The following is a 19,372-nucleotide window of genomic DNA, read 5'->3' as shown; positions in this document are numbered from 1 at the left end:
GCCATCATCTAGCAAGGCTACATTAGTGATATGGCGCTCGATCGCTTTACTGGGCAAAAACTAGTACAATTCTAACACGTAATTATGTATGTGCTAAGAACAGTAGCTACTAGCTCTCCTGCAAAAAAAGAAAAGAAAAAAATTTACGTGATAGCTTTATTTCCAAGGTGGCATGTTTGTGCGTGGTAGTTTGTAAAACTATGATATTAAAAGATTGTAGTTTTATTTGCTAAATAAGTGCAAAACCGTGTGTTCCAAAAGTCCCCGATGGAGTTTATAAGATTCCAAAATGACTATGGTTTTGACAATACTAGAAAACCAATGGGTGTTAGATTGAGACGAACCATATTTTAAACTGATGTCGAGACCATAGTCAACTACAGTTCCTAACATTTAGAAATATGGTTTGTAAACTTATAAATATTGGAAGGTTTGTTGCATCTAAGACCCAACAACTTTCAAATATCAGAGTGTTTAACAAAAACCATAAGATCCATAATATTGTTAAAATACTTTTCAAAATGCACAATTCAGATCCGCCGCCCTTGTGCATTATTCCTCGAGTAGTAGCCATCATCTAGCAAGGCTACATTAGTGATATGGCACCCGGTTGCTTTACTGGGCAAAAACTAGTACAATTCTAACACGTAAGTAAGTCTGTACTAAGTACAGTAGCTACTAGCTCAACTGCAAAAGATGTATATATATTTACATGATAGCTTTCCAAGGTGGCATGTTTGGGCGTGGTAGTTTGTAAAACTATGGTATTAAAAGACTGTAGTTTTATATGCTAAATAAATGCAAAACCGTGTGTTTCAGAAGTCTCCGATGGAGTTTATAAGACTCCGAAATGACTATGGTTTTGACAATACTAGAAAATTAATGGGTGTTAGATTGAGACGAACCATATTTTAAACTGTTGTCAAGACCACAGTCAACTACAGTTCCTAACATTTAGAAATATGGTTTGTGAACTTATAAATATTAGAAGATTTGTTGCATCTAAGACCCAACAACTTTCAAATATCAATGTTTAATAAAAAGCATAATATTTATCCATAATATTGTTAAAACACTTTGCATGAAACAAGACCTAACAATGTTTTTTTAGAAATAAAACAAGATCTAATTTTGTACAAAATGACAGCGGAAATTAGCTAGTCGAAGTGGGACCTACACGCGGCATCTGTCAGCTACGGACTGCCCTCGTCGTCGTCATGCTGGCTGGGCACTCATGCAAGCAGACAAAACATCGGCAAAGCTGCAAGATACGCCCCCGTCCATAGATGGCCTGGAAAGGGCGTTACGCCACAAATAAACTAGGCTCGGCACCTAATCTATGAGTAGGATGGAATTCGTTCAGTACATGATAGCTTTTCAAAACTCTGCATCTTCCAATCATGAACATACTATAATCTCAAAAAAGGAGTACGTCTGCAGACCTCATTGCTCAGGAGATATTTTGCTCCGGCAGTTGGTTGGATTTTGTCTTTTGTCCACCCATTTTAAAAGTGCCATAGAATTTCACAGAAACTCACCTGATGAACACTAACACTAGTGTGCAACCAAAATCAGCAATATAGCTAGGTAAGTGCCGTAATAACGATGTAATAAAGTATGAAAAGTTAGATGGGCGTATCAGTGTCACACCCTGAAATTTTTGAATTTCAGGATGTGATTAAAATTAAAAATAAAACAACAATTTTCTCATAGTTTTTAAAATTTTCCAACATTTATTTTCTTTACAGGGAATTTAGTACAAGAAAATAAATATTGGTTGTTTTTCCAAATTAAATAGGGTCTTTTTGTTTGTGTTGCATTTATGCTGCAGTGCATTGTCTATTTGTTTGGGTTTCAATTTGAATTTGAATTCCTTGAATTCGAATTTTAATTGAATGTGTTTGTTTCTTCTCAAGAAAATGCCAAACCTTTTCCGTTTCCCTAACTCGTTTTCAGCCCGGCCCAATCCCTCTTCTCTTTTTTTTCCCGCGGCCCAGGAAACATCCACGCGCCGGCCCACTCCCTTTCCCCGGCCCAACCCGGCCTCCCACCCCTTCCTTTCCTCCCTGCCACCGACAGGTGGGGCCCACCTGTCGGGGCCATCCCCGAGCTCGGGACCGACCAGGACTCTCCCCGAGTCCAGCCGCGCCCCGATTCCGCGATGCGCCGTCCGCGCCTTGGCGCACGCCAAGGTGGCCCCACCTCGCCCCTATTTAAGCGACGCCGCCCCCCTGGAACCCTACCGAGCCGCCGTCGCCGCCCAGTTCGCGAAACCCTAGCGCCGCCGCCATTGATGAGCTGGAGCTCGGAAGCTCCACGCCGCGCCGTCGTTCAGCCGCCCTTCTCGACGTTCACGCCACTCCAGAGCTTCGGGTCGTGGTGAGCAACTTCGCTGGTCCCGTTTCCCTTTCCCTCGCGTCTCCTCGTCGCCGCTCTAGCTCGTCGGAGCTAGGCACCCGTGTGCCTCCGCGGAACGCCCTGTTCCTCTCGTCGTAGCGCCGAGCCGAGCCTGCAATCGCTTTTGCCGCGGTCCCCTCTTGCTCCCAGGCCGATCCGCGCCTAAATCCGAGCCCCAGAGCACCAAAAACGGTGAACTTCGGCACCACGCCGCCGCTCGCCGCCGAGCGCCGCCGCCCGCTCGCCCGATCGATCCCTGGCCGCCCGATCCCAATCCAACGGATGAGATTAGATCCAGCCCGAGTCAAAATCCCAGGATACCGGTCAACCCTAGGGATTTTTGCAAAAGAGCCCCTCAGTTTAGTGCAAATCAACCCGCACTCCAATGCAGTTCAAAAATAATTGCGAAAAGGTCCTTTCTTTTCTGTTTCAGCCCCTGTCTTTTCCAGATATAGAAGCCGCCGTCCAAGAGCTGTGGTTTTCAAGCTAGCCCCCGAGTTTAGGGTTTAATTTCGTTTTAGTCCCTGGTTTCTTTAGAGCTAGCCCCTGGAAGTTTAAATCTATCGCAAACAAGTTCTTAGAACCTTGTTTTAGCCATAACTTCTTCGTTTTAGCTCCGTTTTCATCAATTCTCTCGCTCACGTGATCCATGCAACGTGTGCGATAGCTTTATGACCTTGTTATCATCTGTGAGCACAGTTTTCTGTGTCTTGCAAATCTTTTCCGCTGGCTCTTAACTCTATAGTTAATCGCGACTAGATCCTTGAAGCATCGTTTGTCCCATAGAATCGCCGTTTTAGTTCCGTTTTTCGTGTTTCTTGCGCTCTCGTAACCGTAGTAGCGAGCCCTATCCTTTAGTGCGTTCTTTTAAAGCTTTTCTTTTATTTTGGTGTATTGTTCTTAGATGTATCTTTTTGTTTGCTTTGTATGTTTGCCCGATGATTGCTTCGAGTAGAAGGATAGTTGTTCGAAGATTGAAGATCAAGAATTGCAAGTGAGCAAAAGCTGAAGAGCAGTGAAGAGCAGTAAGACTAGCTTTTCGTTGGAGAAAGACAAGTGACCCTAACCATACTTCTATCTATGCTTTATTTACAAGATGATATGATTTAAATGGAACATGGAGAACCACCCAAAAAAACCGTACAACCACAATACTATATGGCTCTGGTCTTGGCTAAGTAATTAGATGAACTATATGTTGTGTTGGGGTTGTTTCGCTTGGTGGTTATGAGTTTGTGTTGTGGAGCGGGTGAAGGAAGCTGTGTCTTCTGAGGGACCGCAATGGCAGGGACCAACACATACATATAGGGATTCTTTGTAAAGGCCTCGTAGCGTCCCTATGCAATCACACCTCGAAAGTGTGGTATTGTGCCTGATCAGCACATATGCGTGGTTGGGTTCAAAGTTCTTCGGAACTTTTATGCGAATTGTGGTGAAAGTGTACAACTTCTGCAGAGTTAAAAACTAACCGGTTAGCCGTGCTCACGGTCAAGAGCGGCTTGGACCCTCACATGATTAATAAACTTAAAGATGGATATAAATCACATTCTGGTTATTTCTTGTGGCCTTGCTGAGTACCAACCATAAGTGTACTCACCCTTGCTTATTGCTGCTCAGAAGGAGAAAATTGTGGTGAAGTCTTTTGAAGATGATGCTGAGTTCTAGGCGTACGCAACCCCCAGTCGATTGCCTGTGAAGTTTGGAGCCTTCGTTTCCAGGATAAGCTGTATAACTCTGATAATCTTCTATTTGTTGTAATTCTTTTTTACGTGATATTGTTACTGATTATTCACTTATGATGTCTTCATATGTATAAAACTTGATCATGGCATACATATAGTTATGTATTCGGTTTTATCCTTAAAACCGGGTGTGACAATCAGCCTCACAATGAAAATGAAAAAGAAATCCAAATACTCCTCAGCATGTACAAGGCAAAGGAAAGAAATCCGAACCCTCACAATGAAAAGGGAAAAGAAATGCAAAAGGAAAGAGAAAGATACCCTTAATGCATGAATTAAAATTCGTATTAACTATAATAGCGGCAAAACCGTGAGCCTTTCTAGTTTCACAAAAACTCACATGATCAACACTAGTGTGCAACAAAAATCAGCAATATAGCTAGGCAAGTGTCCTAATCCTCGTCAATGTCGTCATCTCATCCTCCTCAGCATGGACAAGGCACAGGAAAGAAATCTAAATTCTCAAAATGAAAAGGGAAATTCCCTCAAAAAAATGAAAAGGGAAAAGAAATGCAAAAGGAAAGAGGAAGGTGCCCTTAATGTCGTCATCTCGTCCTCCTCAGCATGTACAATTTCGCCATCAACTGGGCTGGCTGGGCCTGATGAATATTCGCATCGCGCTGTGCTGTCCGGCTTTAGATCACAAAACCGGTTGCAACCTTTTCCCCACATGAGAAAAGTGAATCCATGAGAATTATCGGAGCTTTTCATTCAGAAGAGAAAAGACGAGGCCTGGATGGGACGGCCACTGGCAGACTTTTGCAGAGCCGAAAAGGATTCCAGCGGTACGATGAATCTAACCAGCAGAACACAAAATGCACACCGCGATTCCAATAGTTCAATTCTCTGAATCTCTTTCTTTTTTAGAAAAAAAAAGAGAGGCAAATCTCTGAATCTGAAGTCGGTGAAGTGAAAAGTTTTGCTAGGAACATGCCATTGGGAACCCGATGGCATGCAATATCCTGAAAGCCTGGTTTGGTTTGACAGCAGTTGGTGATTCTGCTCATCGATCATCACAGCTAAACAGGCTTACAGGCGTGGTGAGCACAGAACGTGTGCGACAGGACAGCTAAACAGGCGTTCGTGGACCGTGATGGGGCCGGCTGTGGGCCACAGGTGCAGTGATATTTTGCAGCTTGATTGGCGACGAGGCGGGAGGGAATCCCGTCGGCCGCTCCTTTCTTCCCCCCTTTATCACTGCGCCTCCGTCGCCGTTGGTCCGGTCTCCATCTCATCACCATTTAAAAAGTGCGCAGTTGGCCAACGGATCCAGATGATATTTCCATGGACGTAGGCAGCACAAGTCTACAGTCTAACAGGACGACGTACTATCTCATCTCTTGCAGACCGGCCCGTCAGATTCCTTGTCACCGAACGTCTCTGATGATCTGATCCATCCATCCGCATTTGGGTTAGTTTCCGACTCAATACGCGTTCTTGCATCTTGTGCGCCGTCTATATTTTTCCTTGAAGAATGCAAGAGTAACCATCTTTGATATGAGCTGACGACGAGCAGAACTCAGGCTTTTTTTTTTTTTAGCATAGCAGAACTCAGGCTTGTTCAGAATTCAGAAAACCAAGTTGCACATACAACGTCTGAAGTTACAGTCTGTCGTTTAGAATCGTTCTTTCTCGCTATGTCTGCTAGATGGGCAGGTAGCATGCATGATCCATGTAGAAAGGGCACCCTGCAGTATACACTAGCTAGTATGCCGCAGTAGCAAAAGAAAAAGCGAAATAAAAAGATGGGTCCTGGGGCTTTGCACTTTTCTCCCTCAACAGAAATATCGGGGCAGCATCGACATCCATCAATCAAAGGGTCAAGATCATCACGGATCCAGAGACGTGGTCAATCGTTGCTAATTGTTTTTGGTAATGGCGTTTAATTATGGATTTCGACAAGGTGTGCCCATACAATACGGGCACCGCTAATTTACGGTCAACTGCACGGAGGGGTTCCGTGCGGTCGATTTTCCGACCATTTATTTTTTTCCTATTTTAGTAAGTTTTTTTGTTGTTTTTTGATTTTAAAAAAAAATCAAGAAAAAAATTTTGAGAAAAAAAGACAGAAGAGAAAAATTTTAGAGAAAAAAATTTGAGAAAAAAATTAAGATGGAAAATGAAAGAAAAAAATTGGAGAGCAGAAATTTTTTTGAAAAAAAAGGAAACAGGGAACCTTCAAGAGAAAAAAATTTTGCAGTGGAAAAATTTTGCAAAAAATTTTTGCGACAAAAAAAACTCAAAACCTAGGAGCTCCGCCTCCTAGCCGCCGCTGGCCCGCCCCGCCACCTCCCGTCGCCGGAGCCGCCGCGCCGCGCCTCCCCGCCGCATCCAGGGAGGCGGATCCGGCAGCGGCGGAGCTGGAGGAGCCCGCGGCGACGCCGGAGCGCGGATCCAGCGGCGTGCGGCGCGCGGAGGCGGATCCGGCGGCGCGCGGCGGCGGGGAGCGCGGATCCGGCGGCGGCGCTGCGCGGGAGGGGGCAGGGGGAAGGGGGAGTGAAGGGGGAAGGGGAGGGTCGCCGGGATCCACTCGGAGGGCGGGGGGAGGGGGAGTGAAGGGGGAGAGGGGAGGGTCGCCGGATCCACTCGGGAGGGCGTGGGCGAGGGGGAGTGAAGGGGGAAGGAGAGGGATCGGGGGAGGGGCGGACAGACTCGGGTGGAGGCGGACGGGCCGGGGTGACCGTAAGTTTGGAAGCTTACGGCCACCCGCATATTCATCATCGCGCTACAATACAGACCATGACCAACAGAACCATGTAGTATGGTCATGGAAGTTGTGGAGAGTTAAACATGGCAGATGAAGGCACCCATTGCAGAATCAAGCAAGCGGCAACGAGTGGTGTGTACATGCATTTTGATGGAGGTTGGAAGATGCATGCATGTACTTCACATCGTAGCAAAAGGGGCGACTTGCTTGTCTTTATGGATCGGACGGAATGGAATATACCACCACCAGCTCATGCACCTGGCCTAGAGAGATGGCAGTGCTGTCTGCTGCTCCGTGCCGCTACTTGCGTGAACTCTCTTGCTCCGGGTATCTTGGCAATTTGGAGAGGGCCAAGAACTGCGTATCTCCGCGGTCACATGGATTGTAGACACGCTGCTCAGTTTTCACGTGCACGCAACCATCATATATATGATGGATTATTGCGTGTGTGTGTTGCCGATGACGGCTTTCTTGGCCCTTTGACCCGAGACTATTGATCAGGCAGCTAGCAAGGGATGGAAGCTGTTGCTGGACTCGTCATATCATCATCATCATTCGGACGGATCGGAGCTGCAAGGGATGGACACGCCGCCCGCCAAATTCTCACCGGCTGGTAATAATCACACTGCATGCAAAGACTCTGCTCCTTCCTCCGATCCATCCGTTGTTCCCAAAGTGCTCGCCGGGTGGTGTGGCCACTGTCTTCTTCCAAGGCCTCCTCCAGCGGTCCGACACAGCACTGGCTCTAACGTCGTGAGGAGAGAGAATGGAGGCACAGTGCACCAGAACAGTGCTGTGAGAGAGGAGGGTGTCTCCACGCTAGCGTCGAATGTAGAGACTGTCTCTCTGTTTTTCAACTGTGCAGCAAATAAAATAGTCCCCCTGCTGGCTCTAGGCCACCTCATTGGAGAAGGCCTAGGGTCGTGGTCGCGGTGGATCGCTGCTGCATCGACCGACAATCTATGGCGCAAGCGCAAGCACACCACTCGGCTCGGCCGGCCTCAGCCCGAGTCCGGGCCGGCGGCCCCCGAGCCGAGGCTATAAAAGCCACGCCTGCACCGCGCCACCCCCGCACCCACCGAGAGCCGTAGCCGTGACAGACCAACAGCCAACCGAGCCCCTAGCTACCAGGCCTCCCCCCTCCCTCCACCGCGCTCGGCTCGCGGCGTGGCTCCGAGGGCGGCGACCGCCGGTTTGGGGACGTCGGCGGCCGCGGGGGGCCTCGCCGGCGGCGAGCTGGTTTGGGTATGAGAGGGGTGGTTACGCATGCGGCGCCGACAACCAGCGTCCCCTGCGGATTCATGGACGGCCTCCTCATCTTCGTCTTCTACCTCTCGCTTCCTATACGTGGCGGCCGCGCCCAAGCGTTAAGCGCCCCCGATTGCTAGCCGCCGCCGCCGGCCCCGATCGGTCGGTCCGCCCGCATCCATCCCGCTCGCTCCGCGCACACCACGCTCTCGTGTCACGGATTCGGGCCGGGCCTCCCCCCGTCCACGCGCAGCTCGGATCGGCTCAGCTTCGTCTCGTCGCCTCACACCATGGATCAGCCACCGAGTGGCTTCGCCGCCGGAGGTGCGTGCGAGATCAAATCACTCTTCCCTTCCCCTGCTTCCCCTGCTTTTATTATTTTTCCCCTTCTGATGAAACGCTTCGCTTCTACTTTCGTCCAAGTGGGATTCTTCGATTTGATTTGGTGGGAGCTACTTAATCTGAAATTGTTTGACGTCCGGACACGATTGAAATCTGCCTCTTAATCTGAAATTGTTTCCAGTGGCATTGCGGAGTAAGAAATCCCAGTAGTAATAGCCGGATTGAGTTACGCCATGCGTCTCTGTCATGCACTGACGTCCTAATCCTTGTTGACTGTATGACAGCCGCTTGGTGTCTTCTCCAATGCTAAAAGGGTGAAACTGAAATGATGATTGCGGGACGAAAACTGTGATTTGATTTCTTTTAATTTTGCAAAAGGTGGGGCCTCTTTCATGCCGGGGAACGTGATAATAATTTTGTAAAAGGGGCTTTCTAAGTTGATTGATCACTCGGCCTTAAAAAAATGATTGATCACCCAATTCAAGTCATTGTGGTGGCCGTGGCCTCGCCTGAATCATTGTAGGGTGCATACCGAAAAGTTATGTCCATCTCAAGGATCTAGAATGAAGAATATTACAAGGAACCTCTAGGGGGGGGGGGGGGCAGAGGCCCATTATTATCTTAAGGATGACTCGGAAATTAGCAACTGAAAGGGATGTAGGAGTAGGTTCCAAACTAGAGGCCACTAAGCTGTCAAATAAAATAAATGGGCTCCTTTGCTCCCTGTAGAGATATTGAGGAGAAGCATCCCATGTCAACTTGCTTCCTTGTTCTTGTTTGCACTTTTGCAGAATACCATCTTTGTTTTTTTTTTGGTAAGGAACAGAATATCATCACCATCAGTTCATCCTAGTTGATGCTCATTGTATTGTTCTTCAGACAACTGTTTTTTTATCTGAGTCCAAAATCACACTTTTCATCTCTAATCAACCATAAAAGAATAACTCATGAGGTACATTCCTAAGATTATCCTGACCCCAGAAGACAAGACAGTCCCCTTCAGCTAGCCAGCCACTGCATGTAAGACGGCCAAACTAGGCAATCACCTTCAGCTAGCCACTGGGTGCTTAGAGAGCCGAACTTTTCCCGCTCGTAATTTAACCATTAATTGACCGATGAAAACGATAGAGATAATAATTTCCCTGAATGGACCATTTGCTATGTGCTTATGCAGGTGATACTAGTTACAGTTTTAATGCCTTATTGGCTTTAATATGTGAAGTCTCTATAAAATTGATGGTTCTCATGCAATGGATACCTTTCACGTTTGCCATCAGGTTTTTTCAAGCACATTGATGGGCAAAACTCGTCTCCCCCTTCTGTAATTGTAATAGGGGGAGGGATTTCAGGCATTGCAGCCGCTCGTGCTTTGTCGAATGCTTCATTTAAGGTAAATTTCTAGTTTATAGTCCAGAAGAATGTCACGCTGTTTGGTACTTACACAAAGTTAGATAATTACAGGTCACACTTTTAGAGTCGAGGGACCGACTTGGTGGCCGTGTGCACACTGACTATTCTTTTGGATGTCCAATTGACATGGGCGCATCTTGGTTAGTTGCATCTCAGAGCTAATATTTAGTTGATTTTATCCACCTTGGTTTAAGTTCGGTGCAGTGTGACATTATGCTTATATCTTGTGATTCAGGTTGCACGGTGTATGCAATGAGAATTCTTTGGCACCATTGATTAGGATGCTTGGGCTTAGATTGTATCGCACAAGCGGTGATAACTCTGTGTTGTATGACCATGATTTAGAGAGGTATACATATCCATAATGAACTTCGGTCTCTCTAAGTTGGTGGGGAAACTTCACCTACATTTCTGTTTTATGTTTTCAGTTATGCCCTATTTGATAAAAATGGTCAGCAAGTTCCCCAGGAGATAGTTACCAAAGTTGGGGAAACATTTGAGAAAATTCTGAAGGAGGTACTGCAATCCTTGGGCCTTAGATATTATCTGTCCAATGCTTTTTCAGAACTACGAGTCTATAATAAGCTCACTTCTTGTTAATATCTCAGACAGTCAAAGTAAGAGATGAACATGCAAACGACATGGCTCTTATTCAAGCTATGGCAATAGTGTTTGACAGGAATCCACATCTGAAGTAAGTGGGAGTTATGATTCACCTAATTAAATGTCTTACAGTGGTGAGTTCAGGTCTTTGATGTTGTGCAATTACATTTGCAGGCTGGAGGGCCTGGAATATGAAGTGCTGCAGTGGTGTATATGTAGACTGGAGGCATGGTTTGCCACAGACACGGATAATATATCTCTGAAGAACTGGGATCAGGTATGCCATGCAGAACTTTGAATTATTCACATGTCAATACAGAATATGCTTTATTCGTTCATCATATTTTCCCGATCAGCACTGCATACAAGAACACAATTGCATGACAACCATGCTGAGCTTTGCAAATTTGCAGGAACATGTGCTTACTGGTGGCCATGGTCTTATGGTGAATGGCTATGATCCTGTCATCAAAGCTCTCGCTCGAGATCTTGATATCCACCTCAACCACAGGTGTGCAGAACAACCATGTGACACTCTGATTGTCAAAAGATAATTAGCTTATTATCTCCTTTTTTTGTGTGTGTTGCTCAGGGTCACAAAGATCATCCAGCGTTATAATAAGGTTATTGTTTGTGTGGAAGATGGGGCTAGTTTTGTTGCAGATGCTGCCATAATATCTGTCCCTCTCGGGGTACTTAAGGCAAATATTATCAAGTTTGAACCTGAGCTACCAAATGAGAAACTTTCAGCAATTGCCGATCTTGGCGTTGGCATTGAGAACAAGATAGCTCTCAAGTTCAACACTGTATTTTGGCCCAATGTAGAGGTACTAGGTCGGGTTGCCCCAACATCTAATGCCTGCGGTTACTTTCTCAACCTTCACAAAGCCACAGGAAATCCAGTTCTGGTATGCATGGTAGCTGGAAGATTTGCATACCAAATCGAGAAGCTATCGGATGAAGAATCTGTAAAATTTGTTATGTCCCAGCTCAGGAAAATGCTACCAGAGGCAACTGAACCGGTAAACCAGCAGTGAAGACGCTGAAGCTTTCTAACTGCACGATGGTTTTTGAAAATCCTAACACCCGCCTCTCTTCTCCAGGTTCAGTATCTGGTTTCACGGTGGGGCAGTGACCCAAACTCACTCGGTTCCTACTCATGCGACCTAGTAGGGAAACCAGCTGACTTGTATGAAAGATTCTGCGCTCCGGTGGGCAGCCTGTTTTTCGCTGGGGAGGCCGCCTGCATCGACCACTCTGGATCGGTACATGGAGCTTATTCTTCAGGCATTGCTGCTGCAGAGGACTGTCGAAGGCGTCTCTCGACGCAGCTAGGCATCTCTGACCTGTTTCAGGTCGGGAAGATTGTTATGAGGGAGGAGATGACTGAAGTCATGGTCCCCTTCCAGATATCCAGGCTGTAAGAGAAGGGTGTCATCTATTTACTTGTAGTCTGTGTTATCCTGAAGCAGCAGAGAGGGTGAACACTTAGCAATGTAACTGCTTCGCCGTATGTGTTACCTTCAAAACTGTTGTATTATCGAAGCTTTGTTGTTTGATGTAACTTCAAAATAAGACAAGACCTTGCTGTTGGAATTTATGGATGTTTCTGTGGTTCATCGACGACCGCAGTATTCTGTCCGACACTGATCTCTGTAACACCCAGGGTGTTTAATGTCTCATGATGGTCATTAAGCTCATAAGAAAGAATTTTGAAGTCAAATAAGGTATTATGAGCCAAATTGTTAATTTGTGGAGCTTTGAATTCGGAAAAGTTCAAACAAAAAGTGAAATGTTCGGTTTGAAGCGTTTGAAACTTAGGGGGGTCAAATTGGGATTGATTACAGGTCATAAGAAACCCCAATTGGCAAATCAAAATCAGCACCTTGGAGTTACTGTTCATGATCTGAAAATTTCAAATTGTAACTGAACTGGTGCCAGTAACCTTAAAAATGCTTTTCTGGGGAATTTTTCATCTAACTCTTGGACAAAGAGTGGAAAAAACTGAATGTACAAATTTTAGATGATCTATTCAGTAGCTGTTCAACAAAGAAAATAAGGTTTGCATATTTAAACTTAAGATAAAAAATGGCAAGATACTGCTGTCAGTTCTGGTTGGCAGACACAAATATTTCCAAGTCTGGAATCTGAAAACAGTTTCTGCTATCTGTTTTTGGAAGTATTTTCTGAGAAATTTTGCATATAAGATTTGACCACAAAGCTACAAAATGGAATTCACTATCTCTGGAAAACTTTTAACAGCAGTTCTTGTATCAAGAGAAGGAGTTTTACACATTTAAACCTGAGCTCAAAGATTGCTAGTTGGTCTGTTTCTGAATTCGAAATACCAGTCGAAAATGGCTATCTGAAAACTGAAAACAGTGAAAGTGGCCAAATTTGGGAAAGAATAAAATAGTATTTTATGAAATAACTTTGGGTAAAAAATACCCAATTGGAAATATGGATGTTCAGGCTTTACAAAAGTAACATTTTTGCTTTTGTAAAGTGGCAGGAAGTTCCTCAAATTCGAATTAAAAATGTGCCAGTTTAAAGAGCAAGTCTGAAACCCTGAAAACAGCATGTACCCGATAAGTTCAGGTCGATTTTTGACCAAGTTTGAGGCCGAATTTGAGGAGATGTCTGAAAGAGATGTTTTAGAAAAAATTCAGGGCTACAACTTTTATTTTGGATGATTTTTAAGTTTGGTAATGAAATTTGGAGAATAAAGGGTTCAAAGATCAGGGTTTAGTGCTAAATGGAACTCGATTCAGCAAATTCATCCAGCTACAGTAAACTGTCGAATCCGCGCGTCAGCTAGGCAAGGGTTCCACGCACAAGCAAGCAGGCATGAGGTGGTAAAGGGATCACGGTAAAATTTTCAAATAAATACTCTGGGGAAGTGATCATCGTCTTCCTCGCGGCATTGTTTTCCCCGTGCCCGAGCTCCACACCTCGCTGAAATTCCCCATCCTCAGACCTCAGATCGCTTCCATCAATTCCTTGCAACTACATCATTTCCAGATCACCACGAACCAGTTTTGGGGGAATCAATTCCCTCTCTTCCACCACAGCCGTCGTTCTCTCTGTTCTGCTTGTCGCCGTACAAAAGAAGCTAGCCACCGGTGAGCACAGGGTTCTTGGAGTAGAGGGTTGGATTGGGATGGCCTGGGAGAGTGAGTTGTGTGCGATGATGGTGTTTTGAGCTGCTGGTTGGGCCGATCGGAGCACGGGCAACAGCCATGGCCGAGCCGCGGCTATGGGGGTTACCGTGGAGCGGGGTGCTCCGGTCAGCTTAGGAGCGAGCTAGACGTTGTGGCGCAGGGGGTCTAGGCGAAGGCCGTGTACCCGGGGCTGGTCGCCGACTTGGTCGCCGCCGGCGAGCTGCCGGGAGCTGCCGCTCCCCTGCCCATGGTTCTGACCGTGGAAGAAGGAGAGGGAGCTGTTAAAAGAAGAAAAGAAAAAGAGAGGGGGCTGAGTGAAAGAATGAAGGAGTGGGGTAGAAAGGAATAGGAAGCAGGAGGTTTTTTTTTGGTAAAACTGCTTAGAAAATTCTTAGAATTTAGATTTAAATTCTGTTTTCTTCCACAATTCCTTATAATTTGTAAACCCAAATTGTGTAGAACTATTTTATTTTTCTTTTATGCATTAAAACTCTTAAACTCTAAGAAAAATAAAATAAAAATAAAATATTAGGTACTTATTTCTATGCCTTTTACTTAAGATATTTAAATAAATACTTAATAATTATAAAATATAAAAAAATTATGAATAATGTTTTATTCAATCACAAAAGCTTGGTAAGTCATAGGAATTAGGTTTTGAGGTAGAAATTAATTATGAGACCCTTGTATTTAATAAAGGAAAATGCTTAAGGTTCCACCACTTAAGCTATTTCGGGAGCATTATGGTCCTCTGCCGACAAACTAGCTATGCAAGATGCGAAGGATGCTACACCAACAAGGGGGGGCATATATATGCTCCTGCTGTCCTGCAAAACTAAGGCAAACGGAGGATGTATACAGTTGCAACTAGCTGCAGACCAGTTGGCATATGGCACGACCGTTTGGCACCGATGAGTACGAGGATGGTGGTGGCAGAGCTCTTCTCCTCTCCGAGTTGAACGTCCCGTCAAACCCCCCCCCCCCCCCCCCCCTATAAATTAGTAAATTGCAGTGCCCAATACCCATATCTGCGTGTCCGCGAATAATTCCACAAATCGACTGGCCCAAACCAGACGCGTTATATTCAATCCGCTGTCTCGTTTGATGCTGCAACATGCAATTAATTCCTATTCTATTCTGTGTCGCCGTCTCTCGGATGAACCACAGGACGGACACTCTTGAGTTCGCTGGCCCTTTTGATTTCCTAGAATGCTAGGGAAATAATAATTTGATCACTAATTATAGTGTCAAACTAAGTCAGTTTACAAAACTAATTTCAGAAGCGCTAGAAATCCTGAAAAATCTAATGAGACCTTTGACCGCGTAATTAGAGGATGATTACTGTAGCATCACTGTATGCAATCATTAATTAATTACCGTAATTAGATTTATCGGGAAAAGTTACACTCATCTCTTAAAATGTTTTGCAAATAGACTTCATTCTAGACTTCATGCATGAAAGATTTTTTTCTCAGCTTACGTGCACTAAGATTCATGGAAGGAATCCAAACAAGGCCGCTAGCAACCCAGCAATTTTTCAGCCAAGCAAATTGGCCAAAGAAACGTCACGGCTGGATAGGAGGCTGCGTGGAGATGTTTGGGTGCATTAAGGTAGTCGCTAGACTTAAGAAAAAAGCTAATAGTCCTACGTAAAAAATTAAAATGCCACGAGCTCGCCGGGGGCAAAATAGGAAGTCGCCGGGCCGGCTATAGAAAAGGGAAAAAATCTGAAATGCGTGGGCGAAAACGAAATACCCGTCGCCTTGCGGACCCGGAGACCCCCACGCGGGCACGCAGAAGCAGCGCGCCAGCCGTGTCGTCGCCGACTTCTCCTCCACGCACAACCCCCCCCCCCCCCCCCCCCCCCCCCTCGTCTATTTAAGGCCGCCTCCCACCTTCCCCGCCCTCAGCTGCAAACCAACCAAAGCCACCCTGGTCCGCAAAGCGTAGCCGCAAAACTCCATCCCATAATCCACACGCACGCCATCCAGATCAGAGCCACCGGCCAGAGGAGAACAAAAATATCTTCTCCTCTCGTCCCTCCATCGGATCGGTTCCCCGACTCCTCCTGCCGCCGATCGATCGAGAGGGCGACCGCGGCGTGTGCGGGGCACGAGATTTTGCCGGTTTGGAGCCAGAGAGGGGTATGAGCTGTTTGGCGCACCGCCGCTGCTCCGACGCCGCCCGCCGCCAGGACGGCCTCCTCGTCTTCGTCTTCTTCCTCTCGATTCCCATACGTAGTATTAGTAATTCCAATTTAAGTAGTAGTAATAGTAGTAGTAATCTCTTGTAAACTGCGCTCGCCCTCGCGGTTGCGAGTACGGGGACGGAGGGACCTTCTGTTGCTTGTTCCTCTTTCTCCTCTTCTTCCTCTGCGGCATTGGCAGCGGTGGTTATGGATCCCAATGGCCTCAAAACTGGAGGTACTAAAACATTTCTCAAGCACCCTGTTTTTTTTTGTTCAATTTTAAATATTTCTCGATCTCCATGATTTTTATTATTCAGACCATGTAGACATGTAGTGTTCAGAATGCCGTACTATATTGTTGGTATGCAGAGAGTCGTAGAAGCTCGTAGATATTTTGTACCATCTGATTCTCTTTGAATCGAACGCTGATTTAAAAAAATTGGAAATTCAGGCCTTTTGCTCCCAACCATTGAAAGGCGGTGCACATCGCCTCCATCAGTCATCGTGATCGGCGGTGGCATCTCTGGCGTGGCAGCTGCTCGTGCTCTCTCCAATTCTTCATTTAAGGTAACTGATGAGTGATGTAGATGTACTTTCATCAACAGTGAGTCAGTGATGTAGATATGCTGTGTAGCATCAGTCCGATGCTCATATGTGGTGACTGGTGAGTGTTCTTGTTACCGACTCCGATTCTGCATGATCAGGTGACTGTTCTGGAGTCCAGAGATCGTATTGGTGGACGTGTTCATACTGATTACTCATTTGGATGCCCAATTGATATGGGAGCCTCATGGTTAGTTGCCTTGCCTTAACTTGAATTGTTCATCACGACCACTGAAGATTTCCCTAGTGTAAGCTCTTACTTACCTTTTCGTTGGTCTTTGTCAAATTCAGGCTGCACGGTGTATGCAGTGAGAATTCACTGGCACCATTGATCGGCTATCTCGGGCTCAGGTTATATCGCACCAGCAATGACAACTCTGTTCTGTATGATCATGATTTAGAAAGGTACCTATTATCTGATATACTCTTCATTTTACACTGTCATCTTGATCATGTTCATGCATCTCATTGTGTTCATTGATTCCTCTGCAGCTATGCTCTCTTTGATAAGGATGGCAATCAGGTCCCAAAGGATACAGTTGATAAAGTTGGAGAAACATTTGAAAGAATCCTTGAAGAGGTACAGAGTGAACTCATTCATATGTACTACAGTGCTTTTGGTGCTCCTTTTAAGAGTATTTTTAGCTGACTCTCTGCTGTGCTGCATTACAGACGGTGAAAGTGCGTGATGAGCAGGAACATGACATGCCCCTTCTACAGGCTATTTCTATTGTGTTTGAGAAGCACCCCCATCTAAAGTAATTTTTCTTCTATCACTGTGTCATGATACCTTGTTAAAATTGAATATAAATCACGAAATCTTCTCTTTGGCTAGTACTTTACTTGACATGGTTGCCACTTTTGTAGGCTGGAAGGGCTAGATGATCAGGTCCTGCAATGGTGTGTCTGCCGGCTCGAGGCATGGTTTGCTGCAGATGCAGATGAAATATCTCTCAAAAACTGGGATCAGGTTAGTGCGATGCCCTGGAGTGAAGTGAAACTCAACCATTTAGCTGACTGTAGTATTCTGTAGAAATATAGGCTCTGTATGATAAAACTTAGGGCAGGTTAGGTCTAGCAAGTTAAGTCTGACTCCTTTTATTTTCGATCTGCAGGAGCGTGTTCTTACTGGTGGTCATGGGCTGATGGTAAATGGGTATTATCCTGTTATTGAGGCTCTTGCTCGAGGTCTTGACATCAGGCTTAATCAAAGGTTTGTTTTCCTCACGTATCTTAAACTGTTGGGAGTGTACTCTTGCCAAACATGTTTCCTTGGTTATTATGGTTGGTGAATAGAACACTAGCAAAAATATAATTGCACTGAATAAGCATCTGAATCTTCATTCTGTATGTCTGAAAGGAATGATCACAGTTCCATTTTTACTTCATCCAATGACAAATAAAGTTGCTTACTGTACTTGAATGATTATCTCCAGGGTCACCAAAATTGCCCGGCAATACAATGGAGTTAAGGTCACTACTGAAGACGGCACGAATTATTTTGCTGACGCTTGCATAATCACGGTGCCGCTCGGTGTGCTCAAGGCAAACATAATCAAGTTCGAGCCTGAACTGCCCCCATGGAAGAGCTCCGCCATCGCCGACCTCGGTGTTGGCATCGAGAACAAGATTGCCATGCACTTCGACAGAGTCTTCTGGCCCAACGTTGAGGTGCTAGGAATGGTTGGCCCGACGCCTAAAGCTTGTGGATACTTCCTGAACCTCCACAAGGCCACTGGCAATCCGGTCCTCGTGTACATGGCTGCTGGAAGGTTCGCCCAGGAAGTGGAGAAACTGTCGGACAAGGAAGCTGTCGATCTGGTCGTTTCTCACCTGAAGAAGATGCTTCCAGATGCTACTGAACCTGTAAGCTGTCGCTGCACATGCCGGTTTCGGTTTATGTAAGCTGTTTCTGAATGTTTTTGTTCGTGTGATTGACGCATTTGCATGTGATGATCTATTTGCTATTGCAGACGCAGTACTTGGTGTCACGCTGGGGCTCTGACCCGAACTCTTTGGGGTCCTATTCGTGCGACCTCGTCGGGAAGCCGGCCGACGTGTGCGCGAGGTTCTCCGCCCCCGTGGAGAACCTGTACTTCGCCGGTGAGGCGGCCAGCGCCGAGCACTCGGGGTCCGTGCACGGCGCGTACTCGTCGGGCCTCGCCGCCGCCGAAGAATGTAGGAAGCGGCTCCTGACGCAGAAGGGCGTCCGGGACCTCGTCCAGGTCGCGGCTTGGGAGGAGGTGGCCGGAATTGTGGCTCCCCTGCAGATTTGCAGGACCTGAGCTTGGAGCAGCTGCGCGGCCGTTTGGCCTTGATCGACTCGATCACTTCGTTGACTCAGATTGGGGCAAAGAAGCCATGAACTCTCCGAGTCGTCGCGAGCAAGGATTGCACAATCTTATTATCATGTCGTATATGTGTATTGTAAACGTGTTACTGTCCTTTTTTTTAACAAAACGTGTTACTGTCTTGATTGTGAATAAGTGGAGATCAACTGCAGATCTTCAGCTGTCGGACACTGAACTCTTATAAAATAATGTTATTATGACTATTACTCTTATATAAAGAATTTGAAGCAAGTCTGGTAACGTGAGTTGTTTCTGATAAAAAAATCGTTCAGAGTTAACAAGGCATCGCGTTGGCGAATGTTAAACGTAGTGATTTGTAATCGCGTAGCAGATAAAACCATAAAACCTTCTAAAAGATCTGTGAAACTGAAAATAACTCACATTCTACCTCAAGACGTCTAAGTCCCATGGTGAAGCTACTACTCATGGAGCTGTGCCAAACATCCCTAGATCCAAGAAAGTGCCAAACATCCCTAAGGCCATTCTTAGTGGGAAGTTTCATGGGGTTTTATTCTCATTAAATAGCATGCCATATAGGATTTTTTGATGACATGTCATCAAATTTAAGAAGAGATAGAGGAAACCAGTTTCATCTAGATGAAACCATGTCTACACGGATA

At 45.8% G+C, this 19,372-nt stretch overlaps 2 protein-coding genes across 5 annotated transcripts; both read left to right on the top strand.

Moving 5' to 3' along the window:
• The first annotated feature begins 7,922 nt into the window (after positions 1–7,922).
• Positions 7,923–12,066, top strand: LOC120681805 (polyamine oxidase 5). Of its 4 annotated transcripts, none has more exons than XM_039963418.1 (11): positions 8,459–8,629; positions 8,721–8,814; positions 9,714–9,826; positions 9,911–9,986; positions 10,082–10,195; positions 10,275–10,362; positions 10,455–10,540; positions 10,624–10,726; positions 10,863–10,960; positions 11,042–11,471; positions 11,553–12,066. In XM_039963418.1, the coding sequence occupies exons 4-11, from the start codon at positions 9,973–9,975 to the stop codon at positions 11,871–11,873; spliced, it is 1,254 nt and encodes a 417-aa protein (XP_039819352.1). In that variant the 5' UTR covers positions 8,459–8,629; positions 8,721–8,814; positions 9,714–9,826; positions 9,911–9,972; the 3' UTR covers positions 11,874–12,066. The 4 variants fall into 4 exon arrangements, with proteins under 4 accessions (XP_039819349.1, XP_039819352.1, XP_039819350.1 ...); XM_039963416.1 differs by having other exon boundaries at positions 9,898–9,986; XM_039963415.1 differs by lacking the exons at positions 8,459–8,629; positions 8,721–8,814 and adding an exon at positions 7,923–8,418 and having other exon boundaries at positions 9,898–9,986.
• Positions 12,067–15,513: 3,447 nt separating this feature from the next.
• LOC120680766 (polyamine oxidase 4-like) lies at positions 15,514–18,992 on the top strand. Its single transcript, XM_039962291.1, has 10 exons — positions 15,514–16,033; positions 16,250–16,365; positions 16,503–16,591; positions 16,693–16,806; positions 16,894–16,981; positions 17,074–17,159; positions 17,269–17,371; positions 17,517–17,614; positions 17,838–18,267; positions 18,375–18,992. The coding sequence occupies exons 1-10, from the start codon at positions 16,006–16,008 to the stop codon at positions 18,684–18,686; spliced, it is 1,464 nt and encodes a 487-aa protein (XP_039818225.1). The 5' UTR covers positions 15,514–16,005; the 3' UTR covers positions 18,687–18,992.
• The last annotated feature ends 380 nt before the right edge of the window (positions 18,993–19,372 follow it).

This window comes from Panicum virgatum, chromosome 7N, assembly GCF_016808335.1.
Source record: "Panicum virgatum strain AP13 chromosome 7N, P.virgatum_v5, whole genome shotgun sequence".
Lineage (NCBI taxonomy): Eukaryota > Viridiplantae > Streptophyta > Magnoliopsida > Poales > Poaceae > Panicum > Panicum virgatum.
The sequence above is the reverse complement of the archived record's forward strand: the minus strand, read 5'-3'. Positions and strand labels throughout refer to the sequence as shown.

Excerpts from the sequence above, each read along its gene's own strand:
- LOC120681805 (XM_039963415.1), top strand. The coding sequence starts at position 8,385 with ATGGATCAGCCACCGAGTGGCTTCGCCGCCGGAG. Across the intron at positions 8,419-9,713 it reads GAGTGGCTTCGCCGCCGGAG|GTTTTTTCAAGCACATTGAT; the intron begins GTGCGTGCGAGA and ends GTTTGCCATCAG. Across the intron at positions 10,961-11,041 it reads GATATCCACCTCAACCACAG|GGTCACAAAGATCATCCAGC; the intron begins GTGTGCAGAACA and ends TGTGTTGCTCAG.
- LOC120680766 (XM_039962291.1), top strand. The coding sequence starts at position 16,006 with ATGGATCCCAATGGCCTCAAAACTGGAG. Across the intron at positions 16,807-16,893 it reads TATGATCATGATTTAGAAAG|CTATGCTCTCTTTGATAAGG; the intron begins GTACCTATTATC and ends ATTCCTCTGCAG. Across the intron at positions 16,982-17,073 it reads TTGAAAGAATCCTTGAAGAG|ACGGTGAAAGTGCGTGATGA; the intron begins GTACAGAGTGAA and ends GCTGCATTACAG.